General features: G+C 40.9%; 1 protein-coding gene and 1 pseudogene across 1 annotated transcript in view; one reads left to right on the top strand and one right to left on the bottom strand.

Annotated features, from left to right (window-relative positions):
- Positions 1-13142: 13142 nt before the first annotated feature.
- LOC102839718 lies at positions 13143-16604 on the bottom strand (annotated as a pseudogene).
- A 1053-nt stretch (positions 16605-17657) lies between these two features.
- LOC102813298 (erythrocyte band 7 integral membrane protein-like) overlaps positions 17658-27984 on the top strand; it is a 41639-nt gene continuing 31312 nt past the window's right edge. Inside the window, exon 1 of the mRNA XM_006865665.1 lies at positions 17658-17744. Coding sequence (XP_006865727.1) covers positions 17684-17744 — 61 coding nt within the window. The 5' untranslated portion in view covers positions 17658-17683. The remainder of the gene's footprint in view (positions 17745-27984) is intronic.

Genomic DNA, 27984 nt, shown 5'->3' on the forward strand with positions numbered 1-27984 from the left:
CTCCTTTCTGTTACTGACTTCTAGTTTTATTCCATTGTGGTGAGAGGAGACACTCAGCATGAGTATACTATTTTTAAAGTGCATTGAGACTTGTTTTGCGACCTAATATATGGTCTGTCCTCAAGGATTACTTGTGCATTAGAGAAGACTATGTATTCTGTTATTGTTAAATGAATGTTCTATAAATGCCTATTGGGTCTAGTTGGCTTATGGTGTTATTCAAGTCCTATATTTCCGAACTGATCTACTATCTAGATTTTTTTGAGCCTGCTATCTATTTGAGGAGTACTGGTGTGGCACTGTGGGCTAATGCGACAGACTGCAAAGTTGTTTGAACTGCAAGGTCACTGGTTCAAGTTCTCCAGTTGCTCCTTGGAAGCCCTATACAGGGTCCTTATGGGTTGGAATCGAGGACACTTAACAACAACAACAACAATCTATTTGAGGAATCCTGGTGTGGCACTGTAGGATAATGCACAGGATCACAAAGTCCATTTGAATTGAAAGATCAAAAGTTCAAACCCACCATCTGCTCCTCAGAAACCCTATACAGAGTCGTTATGAGTGAGACCAGACTCTATGACACTCAGCAACACGACATATCTATTTGATGAACATGGCCACTATGTATTCATTTCTGTCATAGGGCTCTGCCACTCCCTTTGTGATTAAGACTGTTATTTCACATAGCTCTTCACACCAGCATTCTCAGTCTAGAAAGGAGAGTCACTGAAGCACTATTTAAAGATTCCGATACTTCCTTTCCTAATCCCTCCCTTCTGGCAAAAATAAACTAAGAGTCTCCTGGGTGACCTCAGAGGACATGTGAGAGGTACATGACCAGACTGCATGACAGATAAAATCTAGCATTCCTATATCCTAAAACTTTACATTCCTTATTTTACATGAGGACAGATTCTTTCTGGCTTCTCAATGTCATTTGACCTTATTCATATCAGTATACTGTTAGAGCCCTATCTAGCTGCCCAAGCAAATACACTGACTGCAAATCTCTGGTAAATGTAATCTTGTCAATAAACTTAATTTAATCTGAAATAACATTTCAATCTTCTTGGTGAAGCACTCTCAAATCCATTCCTACCAAGATCACCCAGATTTTTATGACATAAATGAGAAAGTTCCTATCATTTTTTGTATGCAATCCTTTACCTTCCCTACTTTGATCCTGCTTTTTCTAGCATGTTGCATTTGAATCCTGGTTACCAGATAAACAATAAGGAGAGAAAAGACATAAGATGACTTCTGAGATTTTACTCTCCATGACAATGATTTCCCCAAGCGAAAATTACATAGCAGCACACACCCTTACTCAGAGGGGCCTACGGCAACATCTTGGGACATTTTTGATTGTCGTGAAGGGGAGACAAGGATATTACTTGGTAACAAGAAGGTAAAGGCCAGGGATGTTCTGAATACCTTACAAGGCAAAGGGCAGCCCCACTCAATAAGAAAAACATGATCTAGTCCACAATATTCATAGTATCCCCAGACTCTAGACAGTACCTGGTAAACAGTAAAAAACTAAAACACCCATCACAATTGGGTCAATGGTGACTGGGAGTGACCCTATAGGACAGAGTGAAAGTGCCCCACAGTTTCCAGTCTTCAGGAAAGCAGACTGCCACATCTGTCTCCTGCAGAGCTCTTAGTTGATTCAAACCGCCAACATTTGGTCAATAGCAGAATGCTTTAATCACTGAGCCACCAAAGTTCCTGGGTGCATTTGTTGTTGTTAAGTGCTGTTGCTTCAGTTCTGACTCATAGCAATCCTGTATAGGGTTTTGAGGAGCGGCTGGTGAGCTTGAACTACTGACCTTGTGCTCCAGTGATTATCTTACAGCGCCACACCAGGACACCCCTCGGTATATGTTGTGTTGTTAAGTGTCATCAAGTTGGTTCCAACCCATAGCGACCTTGTAAAGGGTTTCCGAGGAGCAGCTGGTAAGCTTGAACCACCAACCTTGCAGTTCAAATGGCTTTGCAGTCTGGCGCATTAACCCACAGTGAGTAGGTACCTAACTAATTTTTGCTGAATGAATTAATGTGAAATGTCAACTTCCCTAAGAAACCTCTTCTATTACAGTGCTTACTTATTACATAGCTTTTTAAAATCTGTTGTCTTCCTTGACTGAGTCATTCAAGGGCAGGAACCTAATAGCCAAGATACCTAGTAACCTAGTAACAAAGCTGCAGGAAAGACATGCCCTTTGAAAACTCATACAATAAAACGGACAGTCCCACTACCATTGTCATAGGATACATTGTGAAATAAATTCAACAGCTTACAAAGAATTTACAGGTTTATCTGTCTAAGAAAAACCTTGCTGTCCAGTGCATTACCTTGCAGACCCATACCAGGACTCCCACTACATGAGAAACATTAACTAACTCTCTCAAGGGAAAAAATTACCACCACAATATTTTTATCACTTTTCATTAATTTTATTAATATTTTTTATTAATTATTGGTTTGCTATTCTATAAAAAAGAGAGCAGCTCTGGTGGCACAGTGGGTTAAAGCATTAGGCTGCTAACTGAAAGGTCATCAATTGCTACCTACCAGCCACTGGGGGAAAGATGAGGCTATCTGCTCTCAGAGATTTGCAGTCTCTGAAACCCTATGGAGTGCTTCTCTGCCTACAGGGTCCACATGAGTTGGAATCAACTCATGGTGAGTCTGATGTAGGTTTTAACTCTATAAAAACATGGTAGCTCTTTCATTGTTAAAAAACAGAAAGGATGATTGTTGTTAAGTGCCATTGACTCAGTTCCGACTCACAGCGACCCTGTATAGAGTTTCTGAAGCTTTTTAAATCATTGAGGCAGCAGAAAGCCTCATCTTTTTCTTCAGGAGCAACTGGTGGGCTCCAACTGATGACTTTGTGATTTGCAAAGTCCAGTGCTTATCCTATGGTGCCACCACGCACCCAGAAAGGATCCGCTATATTCAATTGCAATCGCTCTGTTGAATAGTAAGCAAAATTTAAGGAGCTCTGGTGGTGCAGTTGGTTAAGCTGAAAGCTGTAAGACCCACCACTCACTTCTCAGGAGAAAGATGAAGCAGTCTGCTTCTGTAAAAATTTACAGCCTCAGAAACCCTATGGGCAGGACCACTCTGTTCTATATGGTCATTGTGAGTTGGAATCTACTTAACAGCAATAGGATAGGTTAGGTTTTACTGTCATCCAGTAGTCCTGGTGTGGCACTGTGGGATAAAGCACTGGACCGCAAGGTCGATTTGAACAACAAGGCTGGCATCCAGTTCAAATTCACCAGCTGCTCCTTGGAAACCCTATACAGGGTCACTATGAGTAGGAACTGACTCCACGGCACTCAACAGCAAGTTGATCCTACTGTGGTGCTATAAGATAAGTGCTGGACTGCTAATCATAAGGTTGTAAGTTCAAACCTACCAGCTGCTCCTCAGAAACCTTATACAGGGTCTCTATGAGTTGGAACCAACTCTATGGCACTTAACAACAACAACAACAACAACAATTTGTGGCTCAGGAAACTAGCCTCTCAACCTCAACAGTCCATGTAATACCAGCTTCTGCAGAGTCCTGGTGTGGTGCTGTGGGTTAATGCTCTAGACTGCAAGCTTCGTGGTTCAAGCTCACCAGTTACTCCTTGGAAACCCTCTGTGGGTACGCTATGGGTCGGATCGGACTTGACAGCACTTAACAATGACAAACCTGATCCCTTACCCATCAACTAGTGTCTTTGGAACTTTTCTTTCGATCTGAGCCGTCTGCTGTTGTGTCTCTACACAGATGGACAGGGGAAAGCCCTGGCAATGTGCTCCCACAAGGACTGCAGCCTAGGAAACCCTATGGGACACTTCTGCTCTGTTAAATGACTAGAAAATGTTCTCTTCCACACCCAACACCAATAGCAACGCATCATGTTATCTCTTGAATTTCTGCTCTGCTCTTTATTAGATACTGAAATTTCCCCCTGGATCACACTAGTCCGAGGGTAAAATTTGTTGTTGTTAAGTGCTGTCACAACCCTGTCTAGGGTTTCTGAGGATCGGCTGGTAGATTTGAACCGCCAACATTGCAGTCCAGTGCATTATCCTGCAGTGAGTGCCACACCAGGACTCCAAGGGTGAACTAAGATCATAACAAACCTCACAAACCAATATGTCTCCAACACCAATTCTGCCTATAATTGCACTTCAAGAACTCCAGTTTCCCTACTGAATAGCTCTGGGTGCCCCAAGGGCTACCTCATGTGCGTTCTGCAGAATAATTCTCTTGGTAACTTGCTTGATTGGCACCGTTTTGCTCCCCTGCTGGTAATTTCCCTTGGTGTTGCAAATGAACAAAACAATAGCTATGTTGTCATGCCCACTAATGGCACTACAGTTACCAGGAACTATCAAAAGACATCAGTGCTGATGGAGCCTATCAGTGTCTGCCATTGGATCTGTCCTATGATATTTCCAAGTGCTACTGACACTTCCCATTACCAGTGACACAGCCATTATAATTTTTACACCACATTTCACATAACTACCTTGTTCTGTCAGAATCTTGGTGTGGCGCTGTAGGATAAAACTGGACCATAACGTTGTTTGCACCACATGGTCAACTATTCAAACTCACCAGCCTCTCCTAGGAAACACTACATAGGACTGCTATGAGTCAGAACCGACTCAGACTCAATGGCACTTAACAACAACAACAACAACACCCTGTTCTATCATTCTAAGTCTGCAGACTGTGTGTAGAACAATATGCATAAACCTCTGCTATACTCGGATCATCTGTCCATTCCAATGCTAGCCAATGGTCTCATCTAAGCCAAACATGAGCTCTTGAAAGCACTTCTCTAATTGAAAGAATTAAACATTTATTATTCTTTTTCAGGAAAAACTTACAGCTTCTCCAATGGATAAGGAAAAGCACTTTTTTATAGCATGTCAAGTCAAAACGAAACCAAACTCAATGCCAAAGCGTCAATCCTATAAGACAGAGAACTGCCCCATAGAGTTTCCAAGGCTGTAAATCTTCACAGAAGAGCAGCAGGGGGGTTCAAACCACTGACCTTTCAGTTATCAGTCACTTAACCACTGCGCTCCAAGGGCTCCTTTATAGAAGATTTGTCGTGTTGTTGTTAAGTGCCTTGAGTCACTTCCAACACAGAGTGTCCCTGAATAGGGTTGCCAAGGTAATTTTTTAAATTATATCTTTGCGGAAACAGAAAGCCTCATCTTTTTCTCACAAAGCTGCTGGTGGGCTTACACTGCTAACCTTGTGGTTCACAATCCAGTGCTCATGCCATGGAGCCACCACTTTCCCTACATAAGATTGTTGTTGTTGTTAAGTGATATTGAGTAAGTTCTGACTCACAGCAATCCTGTATAGGGTTTCTGAGAAGCAGCTAGTGAGTTTGAACTGCTAACCTTGTGGTTCGAACCAACTGTGCAGTTGAGTGCTTACCTTATAGTACCACATCAGGACTCCTTAAAGAGGAATTTTGTTGTCAAATGCCATCAAGTTGTTTCCAACTAATAGCAACTCTGTATATGGTTTCCGAGGAGTATCTGGTGAGCTTGAACTGCCAACCTTGTGGTTCAAACCAACTTTTCAGTCCAGAGCATTAACCCTAAGTAATAAATGTAGAAGGAATGATAGAATCAGAGAATCACCAGTTGGCCACACACACACACACACACACACACACACACTGAAATAATTAAATCGGATAAGGACCATCAGTGGATGTTAAAATAATTAGCAAATACAGAAAAATAGTAACATTTACTGACTCTAAGTGGTGGGCAAATTCTTTCAACCTTTGATATGACTAACATTTTTTTCAATAAAAAGTTGGAGGAAAATAAGTTCCCTTAATAAAGGATTAGGTCATTCCCAGGAGAACCTTACGTTCCTTGATGTATGTGGAACGCTGGTGTCTGGCCACTAGTTATCTAGATGTGCCCAGATGCCTGACTTCTCTGTAAACATAGCTTATGAGGCAGCTGAAAGCTCTGTTAAACTCTAGTCATAGTTTCTACTTTGCCATCCTCCCTTTTTCTGATGCTTTGAGCTCTGTGTCCTCCCATCTGTGTTAAGTGTGATCCTTGAAAACAAATATACCAACACGATCCAAACAAGAACCACCTGGGGAGTTTTTTAAACAATACTTACCCATAACCTGAACTTTAGACAATTTGAAGTCATCTGGGCCCCTGATTTTGAAACGGTCTTCCAGCAACTCTAATACACTTCTCTGAGAAGGGCGTCTAAGAAACTATTATTAGGCTTTTGCCAGAAGAATCTATACACATAAGGAAAGGGAAGAATGTTAGAAATCAAAGTGATAAATATCAAATTGTTGTTGCTGTTGTAATGTGCTATCAAGTCTGTTTCTACTGATAATGACCCTATCTATAAAAGATCAAAGCATTGCCAGGTCCCGCACCATGTTACAACCATCATTTCGATCCATCTTGTAGAGAGTGTTCATCTTTTTTGCTAACCCTCCCATTTACCAAGTATGATGTCTCTCTCCAGGGACTGGTCCCTCCTGATAATGTGTCCAAAGTATGTGAGATCACCATCCTGGCTTCTAAGAGATATTCTGGCTGTACTGTTCCCAAGAGAGACTTAGTTCTTCTAGCAGTCCATGGTATTTTCAATATTCTTTACCAACATCATAATTCAAATGCATCAGTTCGTCTCCAGTCTTCCTTATCTATCCAGCTTTTATATGAATATGAAGTAGTTGAAAATACCATGACTTGAGTCAGGTGCATGTTAGTCCTCTAAGTGACATTTTTGCTCTTTAAACTTTAAAGAGGTCTTTTGCAGCAGATTTGTCTAGTGCAATATTGTTTGACTTCTTAAATACCAAATTAGGAAATGAAAAAAGATCAAATTACCGATGTTGTGATCATTATTACTTCTTCTTTTTAACAAATCCAAAAAATTGCACTTCTCCCTGCCCAGTTGAAGTTAGACCTGGTGGTATGACTTTCATTGGCCAATAAATACAAGTGGTAATGGCCTATGTCACTTCCAGGCAGAATCCTTTCAGAAGCAGGGCCCAAGTCACTATATCTCTTGTTTCCTAGTTGGCAATCATGAAAACACATGCCAAGATGGATCTCCATCAGCCTAGATCTCTGGGTAATACAATGAACAAAGTTGCCCTGTAAATCCATTATAAAACATAAAATGTAAGTGAGAAACCAACATTTAAAAATGATAAACCAGACTTCCAGAGAGATGGCAGACTAGGCAGATGCAGGCTGCTGTCTGCTGTTGTTGATTTAAACCTGCCCACAGCTCCTCAGAAACCCTTACCAACATTTATGAAGAACTTAGTATATACCAGGAGTTCTGGTGTGGCACTGTGGGTTAATGCGCTGGACTGTAAAGTCGCTTGAACAACACAGTCAGTAGTTTAAGCTCACTAGCTGCTCCTTGGATACCCTAAGGGGCACGAAGGGTCAGAAACGACTTCATGGCACTTAACAACAACAACTCTATACTGAGTGCTGTACTGAGCACTTTACATGTATTATTTAATTTGCACTGCCATTTTACAGATGAGGAAAATGAAGTTTAATAAAGTTCAAGAATTTGCCCAGGTTACAGAGCTATGAAATGGTGGAAGAAGGATTCCAATAGAGACATTGTTGTTTGTGGTGGTTGTGCATCACCGAGCCGGTTCTGACTCAACCATCTTATATAGGGTTTCTGAGTCTGAAAATCTTTATGGAAGCAGACTCATCTTTCTCCCAAGGAGCAACTGGTAGATTAACATTGCTGACCTTGAGGTTAATAGTCTAGTTGGTAATCCCCTGCACTAGCAGGGCTCCCTATTAAGGCAATAGAACTACAAAATCTGTGCTCCGTAATGCTTCCCTGCTTGACTTTGAGCAAATGACTTGACTTCTTTGTAATTTAGATTGGAGATGAGCATTATCATCCAGGGTTTTTAATGAGGATTAAATAAAGTAATTATGCAATGAAATTAATGATTCTTGATATAGAAGGCCTTTAAGACCTTTAAGATATATAAGGCCTTTAAGTTATTATTTTATAGTCACTAATGTATCACTTGGAGTCCTGGTGGGTGCTGTAGGATAAGCATTGGACTGCTAACCACAAGGTCAACAGTTCAAATCTACCAGCTGCTCCTCAGATACCCTATACAGGGTCAGAACCAACTGTTGTTTTTGTTGTTAAGTACCGTGGAGTCAGTTCCAACTCATAGTGATCCAGCACAGGGTTTCCAAGGCTGGAAATCTTTACGGGAGCAGAACGCCTCATCTTTCTTCTGCCGAAGAAAGTTTTGAACTGCTGACCTTGCGGTTGGCAGCCCGACTCGTTACCACTACGCTACCAGAGCTCCTATAGTGACCCTAGACAGCAGTTAATAACAACAAAAACAACATATCACTTATTTGTGTCTGTTTAAAAAGAGGAGATTTGTGAATATGGAAAACGTAACATGAATGAATATTTGTCAGGGCATGGCAAAATACTGCCAAGTCAGCAGTTCAAATCTACCAGTCTCTCCATAGAAGAAAGATGAAGCTTTCTGCTCCCATAAGATTTACAGCCTTGAAAACCCTGTGTAGGGTTGCTGTGAGTCAGAACTGAGTCGGTGACACATAACCACCACCATCAACTGTGAGAATTCAGTACTATAAAAAAAGATAGGTAACACAAATATAATAATCAAAACCTACATTACTATACTTGAATTACTTAATGACAATATTGAACTGATCACTGCTAACTACCTAAAGATGTTGTTGTTAAGAGCCGTCAAGTTGGTTGTGACCCATAGCGGACCCTGTTTAGGGTTTCAAAGGAGCAACTGGTGAACTTGAACCACCGACCTTACAGTTTAAACTGACCTAGCAGTCCAGTGCATTAACCTACAGCACCATTTAAAAAATAAAAATATAGTGTTAAAAGAACAAGCAAACTCTAGTTGATGTAATAAAACAATCAATAATATAGTTAGCAATTGCATTCAGTAGTTCCAAGGCCATTATGTCTGAAAGGCCAAGACAAAAGATTTCAAGGAAAGTGAGAAGAAATTTTATAATCAGCATGTCACAAATGAAATACTGAGATTGATTTGTTTTCATTGACCTAGTGTTTGTTGTTATTAATAAATTACATGGAGTCAGTTCCAACTCAGAGGGTTTCTGAGGCTTTAAATCTTTGCTGGAACAGAAAGCCTCATCTTTCTCCTGAGGAGTGGCCAGTGGGCTCGAACCACCGATCTTGTGGTTCACAGCCCAGTGCTTTACCTACTAAATCACTGCACTCCCCAACCTTATGCTTATATATCAATAATGGATAAACTATATAAGGAATCCTGGTATAATTGTAGGTTAAGCACTGAGCTGCTAACTGAAGGGTTGGCCATTTAAACCTACCAGTTCCATAGAAAACCTATGTAAGGTCATTTTTAGTTGGACCCAACTTGACACCACTTAATAACAAATTACATAAGACAGCACCATATTAAACTTTCAACTGTTTGTTTTGGATTTTTTGTTTAACTTTCTAATTTAAAAAATTTTTTTTCTTCTTCTTGTAAAGATATCTTTATAAGAACCGTCTTTGCTTGGCAGGTTCGTAACTGTCAAATTATAAATCTGGGTGTGTGTGTGTTTTTTTTAAATCAATTTATTTTATAGTGGCACTGTAGGATAAGCACTGGACCACAAGGTGTAGTTGTACTGCATGGTCAGGGGTTCAAACTCACCAGTCAGTCCTCAGAAACCCCATACGGGGGGGCTCTGAGAGTAGAAACTAACTCAATAGCACATAACAACAACAATGTATCACTTGGAGATCTGGTGTGATGCTATAGGATAAGCAATGGACTGATAACTGCAAGGTAGGTAGTACAAACCTACCAGCCACTCCTCAGAAATTATGTAAGACATTTATCCCACGCTTAAGTCTGGGATGCCTACTGAAGCATGATCTCTGAACAAATCTAACCAACTAGTTCCACATCTTTTGTTAAAATCTTCCAGTGGTTTCATATTACTTTCTCGGCTTAGCACATGGCTTTCAGTCCACTGTCATGGCTCACAATTTCTGCTCCTTGCATATCTTCATACCTGATATTTCTTCCACATATGAGGCTTTGTCATACCACTATGCCTTTACACAGGTTGTTCCATCTTTCTAGTGTCTGAATCCTCTGTCTCTAACTCATATTTATACACTAAACTCAGCTTTTCCCAGAAGCCTTTCAATGGATCGACAGAACGAGGAAAGCAAGAACACAGAAAACCTAGAAGAATTCAGGAAAACACTACAAGAACAAACAGAAAACAAATGCAAATCTTGAAACAATATGAAACCTGCAATTAGAAATCCAAAAGATTCATACTAAGATTTCAGAAATGGATAATACATTGAAAGGGCAAAGGAGTAGATGAACGCATTGGAAGCCCAATAAATTTGTTGACGATAAATCTCTCAATACTACTATGCTATCAAAAATCAGAAAAAAAGAATGTAAACATCCAAAGAAAACCTAAGAGTTATGTGGGACATCATGAAGAGAAACAACTTATAGATGGGGTGATCAAAATTCCAGAACAGGAAGAGACAATAGAAAAACAGAGAAATTTGTTGAAAGAAACTTTTCCTAACATCATGAAAGATAAGCATACAAGAAGTCGAATAAACTCCAAATAGCATAGATCCCAAAAGAAAATTACCAAGACATTAATCAAATTTTCCAAAACCAAAGACAAGGAAAGAATCCTGAGAGCAGCTTGGAAAAAAATGAAAAGTTATCTACAAAGGAGAACCATTAAGAGGAAGCTGATTTCTCAGCAGAAATAATGTAAGCCAGAAGGCAATGGTCTGACACATACAAAACTCTAATAGAAAGAAAGAAAAAAGAAAAGTGCCAACCAAGAACCATATACCCAGCAAAGCTGTTCCTCAAATACAATGGTGAAATTAGGATATTTCTTGATAAACAGAAATTAAAGGAATTTGTAATAACCAGACCAATTTTACAAAAAAATGTTAAAGGGTGTTCCTTGGACTGAGAAATAACAGTGGACAACAACCTGAGATTAATTTACATGGCAACACCACCCAGAACTCAATCTAGATATATGAGTATTTAAAGTAAAACAAACCAACAAGACTAAAAATAGGGAACCAGAGATATCAATGTATAATGAAGTCAACCACAAAGCAAAAAGAGGGAATAGTGTAGATATGTTGTTTTCCAGTGAAACTTATGAGTCAAGTCCTGGAGTGATTTCCTAAAGAAGAACTTGCTGTAATGCAATACATGTGAACTAAGCTCTGGTAGCGTAGTGGTTGCGAATTGCAAGGTCAGCAGTTCGAAACTACCAGCTGCTCCACGGGAGAAAGATGAGGTTTCTGCTCCCATAAAGATTTACAGCCTTGGAAACCCTGTACAGGGTCGCTATGAATCAGAACCGACTCCACGGCACATAACAACAACAATGTACGTGGAGAAATGGTCACTTTTTTTTTTTTTTTTTGTCTCGTCCTGGACAAAAATGTAACTTCCTGGGATTGTTATCCCCTTAAGGTTTCTGATTAGCTAATTTCACTAAAGGTATTGAGAACAGCCTGGGTTATCAAGGCAAAGGCAAAAAAATCAGGCTCTTCCTGTTATTATTAAAGCATTTCTTGTGTGGATCTAAAAAACGAACTTTGGCGATGCAGTGGCGAAGCACTTGGTTGCTGACGTAAAACTCTGCAGTACAAATCCACTGGCTGCTCCGTGGGAGAATGATGTGTCAGTCTGCTTCAGTAAAGATTTGCAGACTTGGAAACCATTTTAGACAATTCTCTGTTCTATAGGAGTCCTGGTGAGGCACTGTGGGTTAAGACGCTGGACTGCAAGGTCGGTTTGAACCACAAGGTTGGTGGTTCAAGTTCACCAGCCGCTCCTTGGAAACCCTGTACAGGGTTGCTGTGAGTTGGAACCGACTCGACGACACTTCACAACGACAACATAGGGTCACTATGATCAGAATTGACTCCACAGCAGTGTTGGTACAGGAAGAACACTAATTAAGTTTCCTTCAGTTTTATTCAATTATGGATTCATGGTGTATGTCTGTCTTTAAATTGATCTCCATCACCATTAATCAACACTTAATTTGGTACCCTGACTATGCAAAGCAAATAAAAGCAAAATAAAGCATGAAAAGAAATATGGACTACTCTCTGATTTTAGCTACATGTAAATATTCATTTAAAAAACCAACTAGAAGAAAAATCCACCAACGTTATCATAATTCTATTAGAGATTATAAGATTATAAATAATCCTCTTGTTCTGTTCAATTTATTTATAATTTTATGTAATAGGTCTTCATTTTTAAAGCATATAAAGTTCCCCCAAACCATTCTAACATCTAATCATTACTGTGAGAAAATTTAGGACTAGAAAGCCCCCAAAAGAAGAGAGAGATAGGCTAGCATTTATTCTTACGGTAGATTCCTGGTGGAGCGCTGAGGACTAATGTGCTGGACTGCAAAGTCGGTTTGAACCACAAGGTCAGTGGTTCAAGCTCACCAGCTGCTCCTTGGAAACACTATACAGGGTCACTATGGGTTGGAACTGATTCTGTGGCACATAACAATAGCAAGTTCTAAAAGTACATTTCTGTTTTCTTTTGGGGGGAGGTATGTGAGTCGGAACTGACTCCACAGTACTTAACAACAACAATAACAGTGTACTTTAAGGAGCTCTGGTAGTGTAGTGGTTACGAATCGGGCTGCAAATCGCAAGGTCAGCAGTTCGAAACTACCAGCTGTTCCGTGGGAGAAAGATGTGGCTTTCTGCTCCCGTAAAGATTTACAGCCTCGGAAACCCTGTACAGGGTTGCTATGAGTCAGAACCGACTCCACGGCACATAACAACAACAGTGTACTTTATTGATGGTACATGGCCATGCTGGGTTCTCTAAGCCCCTCCCCTTCTCCAGGGAGAGTGTGGATGGAAATGGTGTAGAGGATGGGAACATCTCAGTGTGTTGGATGATCAAATTGGGATAACGAGTCCCCAGCAGCTGAAAGCCTCTCTCTTCCTCTGGTGCTGTTGCTGGAGCTGGTAGTACAGGTGATCTTATTCCTTGGAGGCTATGTGGACCATAAGGTTTACCCCCCTGTTGCTGTAACCAGATTAACTGTCATACCAGGAAATGAGCTTAACAAAGCGGTCATTGAGGCAATGCCAGTCCCAGCATCAAAGGTGGAAGAGTGGGTGTCACTTAAAGTCACAGGAGACGACCTGGTCTTCAGTGTAGCCTAGGTTGCTTTATGGGTCCATCTAATACCTGCTTCACCACCTTCTTGATGTCATCGTATTTGGCAGCTTTTTCCAGACAGCAGGTCAGATCCACAACAGACACGTTAGGAGTGAGGTCATAGAAGGCCATGCCAAGGAGTTTCCCATTCAGCTCAGGATGACCTTGCCCACAACCTTGGCAGCACCAGTAAATGCAGGGATGATGTTCTGGGCAGCCCCATAACCATCACGCCACAGTTTCCCAGAGGGGCCATCCAGTCTTTTGGGTGGTAGTGATGGCATGGACTGTCGTCATGAGTCCCTCCACGATGCCAAAGTCGTCATGGGTGACCTTGGCCAGGAGAGGCCAAACAGTTTGTGGTGCAGGAATTATTGTTGACAATCTTGAGGGAGTTGTCATACTTCTCATGGTTCACGCCCACCACAAACATGGGGGCATCAGCAGAAGGGGCAGAGATTACTCTTTTGGCACCACCCTTCAAGTGAGCTCCAGCCTTCCGTAAGGTTGTGAAGACACCAATGGACTTTACAGTACACTCAGCACCAGCATCACCCTACTTGATGTTAGTGGGATTTTGCTCCTGGAAGACAGAAATGGACTTCCTGTTGATGACAAGCTTCTCGTTCTCAGTCTTGACCATGTCAGTGAACTTGCCTTGGGTGGAATCATATTGGAACACGTAGACCATGTAGTTGCGGTCCATGAAGGGGTCGCTGATGTCAATAACCTCCACTTTGTCAGAGTTAACAGCAGCCCTGGTCACCAGGGGCCCAATAAGGCCAAATCTGTTGACTCCAAACTTCACTCCATATTTCTCAGGTATGTGGCTGGGACTGCAAGAAAAGATGTAGCTGCCTGCCAAACGGGGAGAAGCAGAGAGCCCTTAAAATACATTTAATCAATGCATGTATATAGGATATCCAAGGAGCTCTGGTAGTGTAGTGGTTACGAATCGGGCTGCGAGTCACAAGGTCAGCAGTTCGAAACTACCAGCGGTTCCACGGGAGAAAGATGAGGCGGTCTGCTCCCGTAAAGATTTATAGTCTCGGAAACCCTGTGTAGGGTCGCTATGAGTCGGAACCAACTCCACGGCACATAACAACAACAACAACAAGAGAGCCAGAATACATCAGCTTCGTTGGCAAGTGAAACTCAACATTTTAAAATAAAAATCTGGAAGCTCCTATTTATTCTGAAAGTAACTTAAAAATCAAATCAAACCTTGTTCTTAGTTTGGGGCCTGGCATTAGCTCCTGATGCAATCTGAAATCAGAGCGACAAGTGTTTACCAAAGTCTTTGTCCCAAAGGGAGAGGGTTCTTTTCTAATTCTCCAGCAGTGATGCTGTTTGGATTGCCTTGAGACATGAGGGAAGGTTTCAGGAAGGAATAAAGACATTTGAATTTATTTAGAAACATCATTTCTCTTTCTAGCAAAAATGAACCCTAAAACCTTTCCTAGGATATGCAATGTATAATCAAGCCTTCCCCTACAAAAGGGTTTAATTAGCTTCTTCTGCTTTTGCTCTTCTTTGCTGGGAACCACATCATAAACAGGAAGTTCATGCCTCTGGGACTTATTCATTTTAGAATGGAAAAATGAAGCTGTGAACTTTCTCAAGGATGATTTAGAGAGAAGAGATCATTAAATTACTGTACTCTCCCCCTTATCTTCTCCAGAAGGTTAACAAACAAAGTGACTTCACAAAGATGTACTCTACCTCCCAAGAATAAAAACAGTTCTTGACTCCATATGTGACTGGAAGTCAACTTGAGAACTCTGCACCAGGCTTTTATCATACACTAGAGCCTGTATCCTTACAGCAAACTCGATCTGTAGCGCTAAGGATGCTTGCTAGGACTATGTGCTCCGATCATTGTTTCTGACCCAGATCTATCATTTCATATTGGTGTGGCACTGTAGGATAAACACTCGAACGCAAGGTCGGTTTTAACCACAAGGTTGGTGGTTCAAACTCACCAACCATTACTTGGAAACCCTATACAGGGCTGCTATGAGTCAGAATTGAATCAACAGCACTTAACAACAACAAACATATATAAAAAAAAGGAGGGATGATAGACTAGTTCCATATCTTGATTATGGTGGTGGCTATACAAATCTACCCATGATAAAATGGTATCAAACTATACATATATACTACACCATTGTCTATTTTCTGATTTTGATATTGCTTGGTATAGTGTGGTAGTATATAGACTGTGGAGTCCTGATGTAGCACTATAGGATAAACACTGGACTGCTTACTTTGAGGTCAGCAGTTCAAACCCATCAGCTTCTTCTTGGAAACCCAATACAGAGGTCGTCATGTGTTGGAACTGATGTAATAGCACTTAACAACAACATACAGTGTGATTAAGTAGTCTGGAAGCTCACTAAAACTTGTTCAGCATCATAACAACCCACAAACCACCACCGTTGGCAGACAGGACATGGCTGCATATTAGTTACATTGGTTAGGAATCAAACTCAAGGTCTCTTACAAGCAAGATGAGAAGTCTACCCCCGAATCATCAATGTCCCTATACTAAGATGGACTGGAGTCCTGGTGTGGCACTGTAGGATAAGCACTGGACTGCTAATCACAAGGTCACAGTTTAAATCAACCAGCTAATGCTCAGAAATCCTATACAGAGTTGCTATGAGGCTAACCTACTTGACTGTACATAACAATGAGGAAGACAAAGACTAGGAAAAACAGTCTAGTGATCTATTTCTGAAAAACAGCCAATGAAAACCCTCTGTCACAACCTACAACTGCTGCTGCTCTAGATGCACATGGGGTGGCCAAAAATTGGAATTGCCAAATTGGGACTGATGTAATAGTACTTACATAAGCTGTAACCACTGGGAAGAAACTACATGAAGGATACTTGTGACTTCTCCAGACTGTCTGCATCTCAGGGTGCTAACCAGTTCTTGGTTCCATCATGGTCCATGAATTTAAACTGGGGTGGACTAGACATTGTAAAATGCCTCGATAATTAATTAGAACAGAGAAAAATTAGGGGTAGAATCCCTGCTAGAAATTTAACCTCCATCAACAAGGGCAGTGTGCACACAGCATAGCAACCAAATTTCGAGACTGATAGATACGAAACAGCCAATCCAGGTTCAAAGATGAAGGCCATACGACGCTCTCCAGTCCTGGCAATAATCCAATTGCTCAGGCTCCTGGAAGGGCTCACTTGGCCTATCCCTCTTTCGAGTCTCCCAGTCCAGGACCTGGACCCAGAATTTTTCCGTTCCGGTTATCATTGCAGGCACCCACATTATGAAAATTGCAGTCCTCCAGGGTTTCATTTCCATGGCCATGACTGAGCAGCTCTGAAATCCTGTCGCAACTTCGGACTAATCTGTTATTTTGAAATTTAAAAAATTTTCAAGGAGTTCCTCCTTGTGCGCATGGATATACTCAGAACATTGTGCGTTAAGACAAGTCTTGTGGAATCAATCATAGCTGGTTTTCAGAGGGGAAGTTTCCAGCCACAATTTGAAGACAGCTTGAGGGTGGGATGCCCTTTCTGACCTCCAGCACTGCCCGCACTCCTTGCCAAGGCTGCCTGCTTCAGTTCACACCTCAAGTCCCCACCTATTCTTCCAGCACTTGGTTCTCTCCACACCGCTCTTGACCACGTGTAATCTGGTTTAAATTTGTTATTTTGCCATTCTTGTATCCACCCCTTCCCTGTTATCTCCCCAGCAAGTCACACGGCAGGTGCTCAAAAGTATTTTGCTAAAGTCCATGAACCTCACTAGAATTCCATTCTTCCTGGGGGCGGTCCTCACGACTCAGCACCCGCCTCAGGTTCTCAAGGGCTTCACCGGTGTGCTCTCAGCTTTCTCTCCTGTATCCGGACCCCACCCAGAGAGGGTAGTGCCCTTTTCTTCCCTTTAATTCCTGCAAAGTTTCTACCCCGGAGGGAGCATTTCCCTCTTTCGCGCCATTTCCTCAACCACCTCACTGAGGCCCCTCCCTTTTCCCTTCCGGGACTGCCCCAACCCCGTCTTCAGGAGAGGACGCCCCTCCCCTCGACCACACCCTCTGGTCAACGTTTTGGTGCCACGCCCCTCAGTCAGCTGACTCAGAGGGAAAAGATTGTATAGCAACCTTTTGGTCTGGGCCCGCGGGCAGAGGTGGAGGCGTGTCCTCCTGGATCCTGGGCACCCATTGGCTGATCTGAGGAGAGGGGCGTGGCTATTCGCAGCTTGGGTCCTGGTCCCGCGGTTTCTATGGACTTTTCCTGCGGCTCCGGCTTCAGCAGCAGCAGCAGCAGCAGCAGCAGCAGCAGCAGCAAAAGTAGCGACTAGAGAGTGGTAACTCCGTCTCCAGCAGCATGGCAGAAAAGCGGCACGCAGCGGATGCTCAAGCCCGGCGACTCCCCGATTCCTTTAAAGGTAAATCCCACGCCTCAGGGGAGTTATGCTAACCGTCCCCTCGGCTCCCGAGTGGAAGAAACCCACGTCTAAGCGGCGTCTGTAGCTGTGCGACCTGTTCCTCCAAAGCAGCGATGCCCTCTCTTCTAAAATGAGAATAACCATACCCATTACACAAGCTGCTATGAGGATTTAGGGATGTTAGGATGCAAGTGCACTGCCGATGGCTGGCACTCGGTGGGCGTTCCGACACCAGTAGAAACTCGCCTTATCCAGCAGATGTACTCCAGGCGCTGTGCCTGGGCGTCTGCTCTCTTATCTCAGTAGCACCCGGCCGCGGGTGGAGCTGCACCCCGCGCTCCGGGAACTGCAAAGAACCACCCCACCCCATCCAATCCCGCTTTGATACTGAACAATTTCATAAGTAGAAGCAGGACTCACCCTAGTTTCCGGAACACTGTTGTTTTCTTCTGTTGAGTGACTCCGGCTCCAGGCGACCCTATGGAAGAGTAGGTCATATTGGGGAAGGAAGGAAGGATGTGTTTCGTTGGCAGGCTTCCCATTTCTCTTTGCAGCTCCACTTTCTATCCCAGTTGGCTCCCTCCAGGTTATGCTCCCTTTCCCAAAGATTTATTTCCTTGGGGACTTTTGTTCCATTCTATCTGGGCTATCCCCATCTTGAAAGCAGGAACTGGCCCCCTGAGAGGACTATCACCTTGCGTCTTTATTGGCCAATTCTTTGGGGAGTGAGGGTCCTATAAAGACAGGTGATAGACCTCTGAGGAGTACTGGTTCCCTCCCAAGGGCTTTCAGTGATCCAAAAGCCTCAGTCCCCAAAAGAATTATTTCTAAGGATGAAAAAGACTTAGAGGTCTAAATGGGCTTTTCCAGCACCCCACAAAGTATATATTGTTGTTAAGCACCGACCAGTTGGTTCTAACTCATAGTGACCCTGTATAGGGTTTCCAGGGAGCAACTGGTGTGTTTCAACTGCAGACCTTGTGGTTAGCAATCCAGTGCTTACCCTACTGCACCACACCAGGAGTCCATAAAGAACATAGGAATTATCTATGTGATTACTTGTCCACCCATCCAGTACAGGTTCCTTCCCCTTGCCCAGGGATCCTTGCATTAGTTCCCTCCCAGTAGCATCAAAAGATTTGTAGAAATCATCCCTTAATTTTTCCTTCTAGACTTCTTTCTCCCGCAACAACAATAATATGTGAGGGCCACAATAGTCAGGAGTCCTGGTGTAGCCAAGGTCAGCGATTCAAACCCATCAGCTGCTCCTTGAAAACCTTATACAGTATCCCTGTGAGTCAGAACCAACTAGATGGCATTTAGCAAAAACAACAAATAAGCCAGGCTCTGTGCTAAATATTTTATATACATTCGGTTGTGGAGTCCCCACAACCAATGATGTACTGGTGGTGGTGGTGGTGGTGATGATGTGCCATGGAGTTGGAACTGACTCATAGCGACCCTGTATAGGGTTTCCTAGACTGTAAATCTTTACGGGAGCAGAAAGCCTCTTCTTTCTCCCGCGGACCAGCTGGTAGTTTCGAACTGCTGACCTTAAGATTCTCAGACAGATTCTGTAACCACTACCCTACTAGGAGCTATTTTTATCTCCACTTTGTAATTGAAGAAACTGATAGTACTTAAGAAGTTGCTTAATGTTATGCAACTTATAAGTTGTTGTTGTTGTTAAGTGCCATTGAGTTGACTCCGACCCATAGCGACCCTGTATAGGGTTTCTGAGGAGGGGCTGGTAAATTTGAACCACAGACTTTGCAGTTCAAACCGATCTTGGGATCCAGTGCATTATCTCACAGTGCCACTCCAGATCTAAAAGTCCATAGGAGAATGTTAGAAATTGGTGAAATTGCACAGGGAAATCTGTTTGAAGAAGTTGTTTGGGAGTAAATATGATCTTTGTACTTAATGTTCATATAGTTATTTTCAATGATTGTAGACCAGTTTTACTTCTGTGTTCTTTTTCCTGGTTCTATACTTAACTTTTGTTTTGGACTGAAATCTCTTAAGAATCTAATGAAAACTATGTACCTTTTCCCCAGAAAAATACACATACAGACAAAATTTTTCTTTGTCACCTTTATTTATGTAAATTAATGCAATGATTTCTGTGTTACCTTTTTTATTATAACTAAGGAGCTCTGGTAGCATAGTGGTTACGAATCGGGCTGTGAACCGCAAGGTCAGCAGTTCGAAACTACCAGCTGCTCCGCGGGAGAAAGATGAGGCTTTCTGCTCCCGTTAAGATTTACAGCCTCGGAAACCCTGTACAGGGTCGCTATGAGTCGGAACCGACTCCACAGCACATAACAACAACAACAATGTAAACTAGCAATCTGACACTAGTTGGGAAGCTATCAGCAGAATTGTATTGTTCGAAATTGTGAAGTACTTGCCACATGCCCCAGACCATCTAAATATTTTACTAGGAACACTAGTTATAATTATTCAACAGATCCATTAGGAAAGTGTCATAATCCATCACTTTAGAGTAAGGAAACTGAGGCTCAGAATGGTAAAAGGCGCTTACCTCATAAATTTGGAGTCAGGTTTCAAACTTGTGCTATTTCATTTTCTAAACAGTTTTTTTCCTATTTTAGAGCTGCCTACAAAATGCATAACTAAAGTAAGGTCTTTCTAATATCAGTTACTTCACTGAAGGGAAGAGACAGTAAGTAAAGAAAACTTAAATGAAGAACTTTTAGATAAGGCAAACTCACAGAGGTGCTTCTCAGAGAAGCAGTGAAATAATAAATACGACCACAAAACTAGAGGAAGACTCGTTTTTCTTAAAGCCAGTGTATTTACTTTATAATGAAATAATGCAGGTGAATTGCAAAGAAATGTATCACAGTAATTAAGAGCCAGGTCAACAGAATGAATCCCTCTGGGAGAATTTCTGAAAATAAGCAGAATCTTGGGACTGATTTGTTTATTTCAGTTGTTACAGCTGATCAGATTGGGGAGACTTTTGTAGCTTCTTCATTAATTAATCTGAGTGAAACCACAAATAACAACTAATAAATAAACCAACTCAAACCAGAAGACCAAGTCTACTATGCAGGCTGGCATTTATTTATATAAGATTAAATAAATTCATGATTCCACCTGATGCTATAAAGTTTGCACTGTAAGTAAATCAAAAGTCACTGAATGCCTGGTCAGTTTTGAAGGAAGAAAAAAAATGAAAAAGATGTTGATAAAGTAATAAAGATGGGATTCAAAATCAATTTGTAAGAAGATATGAAAAAGGATTTTCTGGAAAATTACCAATTGACTCACATATTACCCCCACCCTTATAAGATCATGAGAGCTTTTGAAAGCACTTCAAAAACTAAATAAGAATGAATGCTTTTGAATTTTATGGTGTTGCCAAAGAATATGGAAGTAACATGAACTGCCATAAGAACAAACAAATCTGTCTTGGTAGAAGTTTAGCCGGAAAGACCATTAGAAGCGAGGATGGCAAGGCTTCATCTCACTTTATAACTGGTAAAGTAGAGGGTTGGTGAAAAAGAGGAAGACCTTTAACAAGATGGATTAACATAGTGGCTGCAACAGTGGACTTCAGCATAGCAATGAGAATGACTTAAGATCAGGAAATTTCTCATTCTGTGGTAAATAGGGTTGCTATGAGTTGGAACTCACTCAGTTGCACCTAACAATAATAATTACTCAATATCCAATACATGTAGGTTTGGAAAAATGCTTATTGGAAGAGGGAGGAGGGAGATACAGATTCCCAGGAACCACGCTACATTGTTAAATGTTTGGTTTAATATTGGTGAAGCAGTTTTTCCTTTACAGTTTATTTTATTGTAAGTTATAGCTCAAACTGTTAACTTTAGCGTGTGTTCATCTACTACGTGTTCTTGTTACAGAAAGACTATTTGTTTGAGTTTGTATTATTAATAAAGGATTATAATTGTCAAGCAAATATACCAAATAAAGACTCTTCTTTTATTCATTAAGATAAGAGAAGTTCAAGATCATAGTCAATAAGAAGTAGACTTTGTGTCCGTTTTCTGTTGACACACGTTTGTTCATTCTTTTTGAGGCTATTCTCTGGGTCTAGTAAAGCAACGTAAACTTCAGCCATTTGGCCGGCATTTCAGTTGGACAACCTTGAAAGTACAACCAGGAAAGTTTTTTCTAATATATCAGACTGAAAATTGTATCAGTCTTGTTATCAAGTTGTGATAACCTTGTTGCATCGAACCTTGTCAGTTTCTCACTTATATGTTAGAATGATCTTACCTTGATCACCCAGAGTTTTCTGAATATCAAATGAGAAAAATTATGTGAATGTACTTTTTGAAACTTTAATACTTAAATTGTAAAGGTATTATTTAACAGGGAAAATGAAGTATAAAAAAGTTAGCAATGCCTAGGGCCTTTAAGCTAAAAATTCTCTATTTGGAGTACTGTTCAGAAAATCTAGTATTAAAGTTATGCGGTAAATTCAAGTATAGGGTCAGAAAGTTGTACAAACGATGAGCCAAGAAGTTTGGAGCTGTGATTTACAGCTCCACGTATGTTCTATTTTTTCTCCAGGAATAGATTGCCTATGCAGATTGCTTGTCTTGATATTTTCTCTGTGGCATGCAGGTCTCTGAAGGAAATTCACTTAAAAAAAGTTAATTCCTGCTAAGTATGTCAGTAAGGGTCTTAAAGTTATAATAACAATGGACAACAATGGTGATGTTGGCCCAAGATTGGGCAGTGTTTCTTCTGTCGTGCATAGGGTCACTATGAGTCAGTGCTGACTCGATGGCACTAACAACAACAATGACTAATGATAATATCAAGTAACCTCAGCACCAAGCACTTTACATATTTGATCTCATTTAGTCTTCAAAACCACTATGCGAGATAGGTACTATTCTTTTCCTTCACTTTACAGGTGAGAAAATGCAGTGGTAGAATTGGAATCTGACACCAAGCCCCAAGTTCTTCACCTCTACACAGCTAGCTAGTCAACCTCACCTGAGTGTGATTCAGTCAGTCTCTTTAGGCTTCTGTTTCTCATTTCTAAAATGAAAGTGATATTATTCTCCAAAGATTTTTATGAGAAAAACTTAGCTATAGATACTTTTAAGGTGTCCAACTGAAAGTGCTGAGGAAAAAACTTGAAAAAGTAAGAGGGTCTAGTTAAAATTTAATTAACCTAATATCCATAAAAGTGTTTTTCCTCCAATTTATCTGAGTGTAGCATTTCTCTCTTTCCAAACCTTTGGCATGGGCCATATTCAGCCCATCATTCTAGCTCCCTGAATTCTTTAATCTCTTGGTTTAAAAATAAAAAAGAAAGAAAGAAAATTTTAGGAACACAGTATGACACCTGCTTTGTGGCAAAGGATGATTCTGAACTGGATTCTTGGATAGTATTTGCGGACATGGAGTTTCAATTTCTGTTCTCTAATAGGCAGTCTCCCTCTCCCCACAAAAAGGCAGAGTTACTTAACTCAATCTCAACAATTATTTATTTTACACATTTAAATTCAGTGCCTGTTATGAGATAGGTATGTATGTAACTCAATCCTCACATTAATCCTCTGTGATTGATACTCTTATTAGCCCTATTTTTAGATTAGTAGACGTAGACACAAAGAGGTTGAGTTACTTGCCTAAAATCACGCACCAACACTGCTTTAGCAAGAGCAACCTTCCATTGCCTCACAAAACTTACAACCTTGTAAAGAAGGAAGGCAATAAATAAATACATGTGACAATGTCGTTTAAAGAGGCCAGAGTGCTATGTTGTTGTGAAGTGCCATCGAGTCAGTTCCAACTGAAAACAGCCCTGTATAGGGTTTCTAAGAAGCGGCTGATGGGTTTGAATTGCTAAATTCTCAGTTAGCAGTTCCAACCCTTAGCAACACTGTGTAGGATTTCCTAGAAGCAGCTGGTGAGGTTGAACCCCACCCACCTTGAAGTTCAAGTCGACTTTGCAGTCTAGTGCTTAATCCTGCAGTACCACACCAGGACTCCTATTTAGGATTGTTATTGTTGTTGTTAAGTGCCCCTATATAGGGTCACTATGAGTCAGAACCGACTTGATAGCACTTAACAAAACAAAATAAAAACATTTTATGACTAGAAGCATTCCCAAGTGAAGGAAAGCTACAGAAAGTCCTCAAAATATTTAGGAAATAAAATATCTGCCAATTCGATTCCTTTTTATATTTTTAAGCTAAGTAAAGGACTCCCTTGATTTCAGCTTTTATTTTAAGTCTTTCTTAAAAGGATTAGTGACTAATTTCCCCTTAATACCTCCTGTTGTTGTTAAGTGCTGTCGAGTCAGTTCTAACCCATAGTAACCCTGTATAGGGTTTCCAAGGAGCAGCTTGATGAGCTTGAACTTCCAACCTTGTGGTTCAAACTGACTTTGCAGTCCAGCACATTAATCCACAGCGCCACACGAGGACTCCATTAGTAAGCACATTTTAAGATTTTTAATTCAAATCATATAATGCCTCATTAGTGTCCGTTCTTTTGGTCTAGTGTTTACAGGTTCAGATGTAAAACGTAATAGGGAGGGGAAAATACAGTCTTTAGTCATGGCTCTTAACTTTATACCATCTGACCTGTAGCCACCCTAGTCCAGAGAATAATTTCTTCCCTAGAGACTTAAGGATGAGGGCATTTGAAGAACTATATACGGTACCTAATTAAAACAATCATTTGAAAGAGGGATTATAGGGTGTGCTTATTTACTCTGAAAGCCTCTGCCTGAATGAACTGCAAGTTGTGTATTGTGATCTCCAATTAAACACCATTGTTTTTCAGCCTATATTTATTGAGATCTTAATATGTGCTGAAATCTCCCTCCTCACCTATTGTTAAGTGCTGCTCAGTTGGTTCTGACTCATAGCAACCCTATATAGGGTTACCATAGAGCAGCTGGTGAATTTTAACTGGCGACCTTATGATTCACAGTCCAGTGCTGCTGATCTGAAGGCGTCAGTTTCTTTCTTGGTAAGATGCTTCCTTCATTTGTGTGTGTCTGCTGTCTTTACTAAGGAGCTCGGTGGCGCTGTAGGATTAGCATTGGCCTGCTATGACAGTTCAAACCCACCAACTGCTCCACAGGAGAAAGATGTGGCTAACTGCTTAATTACAATCTTGCAAACCCTATGTAGGGTCACTATGAGTCAGAATCAAATCAATGGCAGTGTGTTTGGTTTGGGCTTGGGCCCTATTTATTCCTTTTCTCCCAATATTTCTTTTCTTTTATTATTTCCTTGCTTTCTTTGCCTTTTTCCTAAAGTCCCTATTATTTGAAAACTTTGCTTATAATAAAATTTTGATTAATTGAATATGCATTTATAGGTACACATCTTATCTGCCCATTTGCCTGTTTGCATCTTGAATTTTAATTTATGAGATTTTATAAGACCGTGTTTCAAAACAAACCAGGGAAAGTGGAACTGAGAAGCTGGGAGATGTACTCCTATTTGATTAGCTGCAATGAGAAAAATGCATTATTTAATTTATGAAAGTACTCCTTTTCAGATAGTTACATGATACAGAACAAGGACAGGAGTCCAGTGGCCATTGGCAACATCTGGGCCACTGCCTGTTTTTAAATGACCCACTAGCTAAGAATAGTTTTTACCTTTTTAAGTGGTTAAAAAAAAAAAAGTATAATATTCTGTGACAGATAAGGATTATATGAGATTCATATTTCCATTTCTGCACATAAAGTTTTATTGGAATACAACCATGCCTACTCAGTTATGTGTAGTCTGTGTCTGCTTTCACACCGCAATAGAAGAAATGAGTAGTGACAGAGAGAGCTTGGCCTGCCAAACCTTTACAGGAAACGTCTGCCAAACCTTGATATAGAAACTAGACGAAGAATAATAGCAGCCAGAAAAAAGACAGCAACAACACTTGTATCTTGGATATATAGGCTTTTAAGAAGAAAATTTAAAAATTGCCTAGAAACTTCATTTTGACCTGCTGTTTTGAAAAGCACTGTTTAAAGCAGATGTTGATGTTGTTGTTGTTAAGTGCCGTCGAGTCGATTCCGACCCATGGTGACCCTGTGTAGGGTTAGCGTGCGGTTTTTGGAGACTAAGCTCCCAGCCACCCTATCTTTTGCCACCCAAACAACATGGCTCCTGGCAGTTTACAATATGAAGTGTTTCACCTGCGTTCTATGAAAGAAGAAGGAAAAGATGGTCATTTTAAGGCTGTACCAGGTATTTCAGTATTTCTTTAGCCCATCTGTTTTGTGTACAGTAAAACCGGACTCTGAGTCAGGTTTCCAGATAGTGTGTGAGACATGTTTCTGGCCTTTTTCTAAACAGGAAATCCAGTATCATTTGAACATTAGAATAATTAAATCTCAATGACAAATGGATTTTATTACTTCACATGATTTTCAGTATTGCCAAGTTCAATAGAGCTTAAAGTAAATCAGCTGGGATCAGCCATCACATGTAGCACTGTAAACTTGTGCCTATGTTATCATCTTGGAAAGAAAATGTTACTGCTTTTCTGGAATTTGATCCACTAAAATGCCACACAGTTTATTTACTTGTTTCATGATTTTGTTTATCTTCCCAGACAATCTTTTGCTTTTGTTGAGGCCGGAGGTGGGGTAGGGGGGTTGTTCCAAAAGGGGTGTTGGATTAGCACTGTAAGGCTGGGGGTTCAAACCCACCAGCTGCTCCTTAGAAATCTTATAGAAATAATGTATATAAAGAGCTATCTTTTAGCTAATGTGTAACAAGCAGTCAATGGATAGTAGTTATTAGCAATAGTAATAAAAGATCACTTCAAAATGAGAGAAATTTAAGAATTATGTAATGTAATCTTTTCAACAAAATTAGTTTACATAATAAGGATGTATTGCTACAAGTATATTCAACACTGGAGTCCTGATGTGGCGCTGTGGGTTAATACGCTGGACTGCAGAGTCAGTTTGAACCACAAGGTCGGCAGTTCAAACTCACCAGCTGCTCCACAGACACCCCATACAGGATCACTATGGGTTGGAACTGACTTGACGACATTTAACAGCAACATATTCAATACTGCAATGTTTTTAATTAAGAAAATTGGATGCAGTGGAATATTGGTTGCTGTTAGTTGCAGTAAACATGAGGCTCCTCCTCATGGCAACCCACATACAACAGAAAAAAACATGGCCCAGTTCTCCATCATATTCACCATCACTGGTATGCTCAAGTTCATTGTTGTAGCCACTGTGTATTTTGAGTACCTTCCACTCTGGGGTACTCATCTTTCAGCACTGTATTGTATTCTATACACTTTTACTTGGCTTAATTTTTGGAAGTAGATTGTCTGATGCTCCTCTGAAACCTATCCCTCAAGAATGACCGTGCTGATAGTTTAAATACCAATGGAATACGTATTTCCAGCAACATGCAAGCTACTACAGTACTACAAACTGACAGATGGGTCGCAGAATGGAATATTATGTAACCATTAATGATGATGAAGACTATTTACCGACATGAAAAGGTTAACCATATAGGAGGGAAAGCAAAGTTAAAATAAATCTGTATGTCATCGTTTCCTAAAAACAAATAAGTAAAAAATAAATAAAAAGGGTTGTTGTAAAGTGCCATTGTGTTGGTGCCAACCCATAGCGACCCTGTAAAGGGTTTCCGAGGAACAGCTGGTGAGCTTAAATGGCCAACCTTACAGTTCAAATGGCTTTGCAGTCTGGCGCATTAACCCACAGCACCACATGAGGACTCCAAAAGGGTAGAAAGGTAGAAAAGGCCTAAAAAATGTATAAAACCCAGCGTCACTGTGTCAGTTCTGACTCATAGCGATCCTATATGTTGTTGTTGTTAGGTGCCATCAGGTTGATTCCATCTCATAGCGACCCTATGCACAACAGAACAAAACACTGCCCAGTCCTGTGCCATCCTCAAAACCATTATTAACCTTAAGACTATTGCTGTTGACACTGCCCCAGTCCATCTACTTGGGAGTCTTCTTCTTTTACGCAGACCCTCCACTTTGCCTAGCATGATGTCCTTCTCCAGGGACTGGTCCCTCCTAACAATATGTCTGAAGCATGAGAGACAGTCTAGCCATCCTGGCTTCTGAGGAGCATTCTGGCTGTATTTCTTCCAACATAGATTTGTTTGTTCTTCTAACAGTCCATGACACTTTTAATATTCTACTCCAACACCATAATTCAAATGCATCAATTCTTCTATGGTCTACCTTATTCACTGT

Source organism: Chrysochloris asiatica, unplaced genomic scaffold (assembly GCF_000296735.1).
Source record: "Chrysochloris asiatica unplaced genomic scaffold, ChrAsi1.0 scaffold00081, whole genome shotgun sequence".
NCBI lineage: Eukaryota > Metazoa > Chordata > Mammalia > Afrosoricida > Chrysochloridae > Chrysochloris > Chrysochloris asiatica.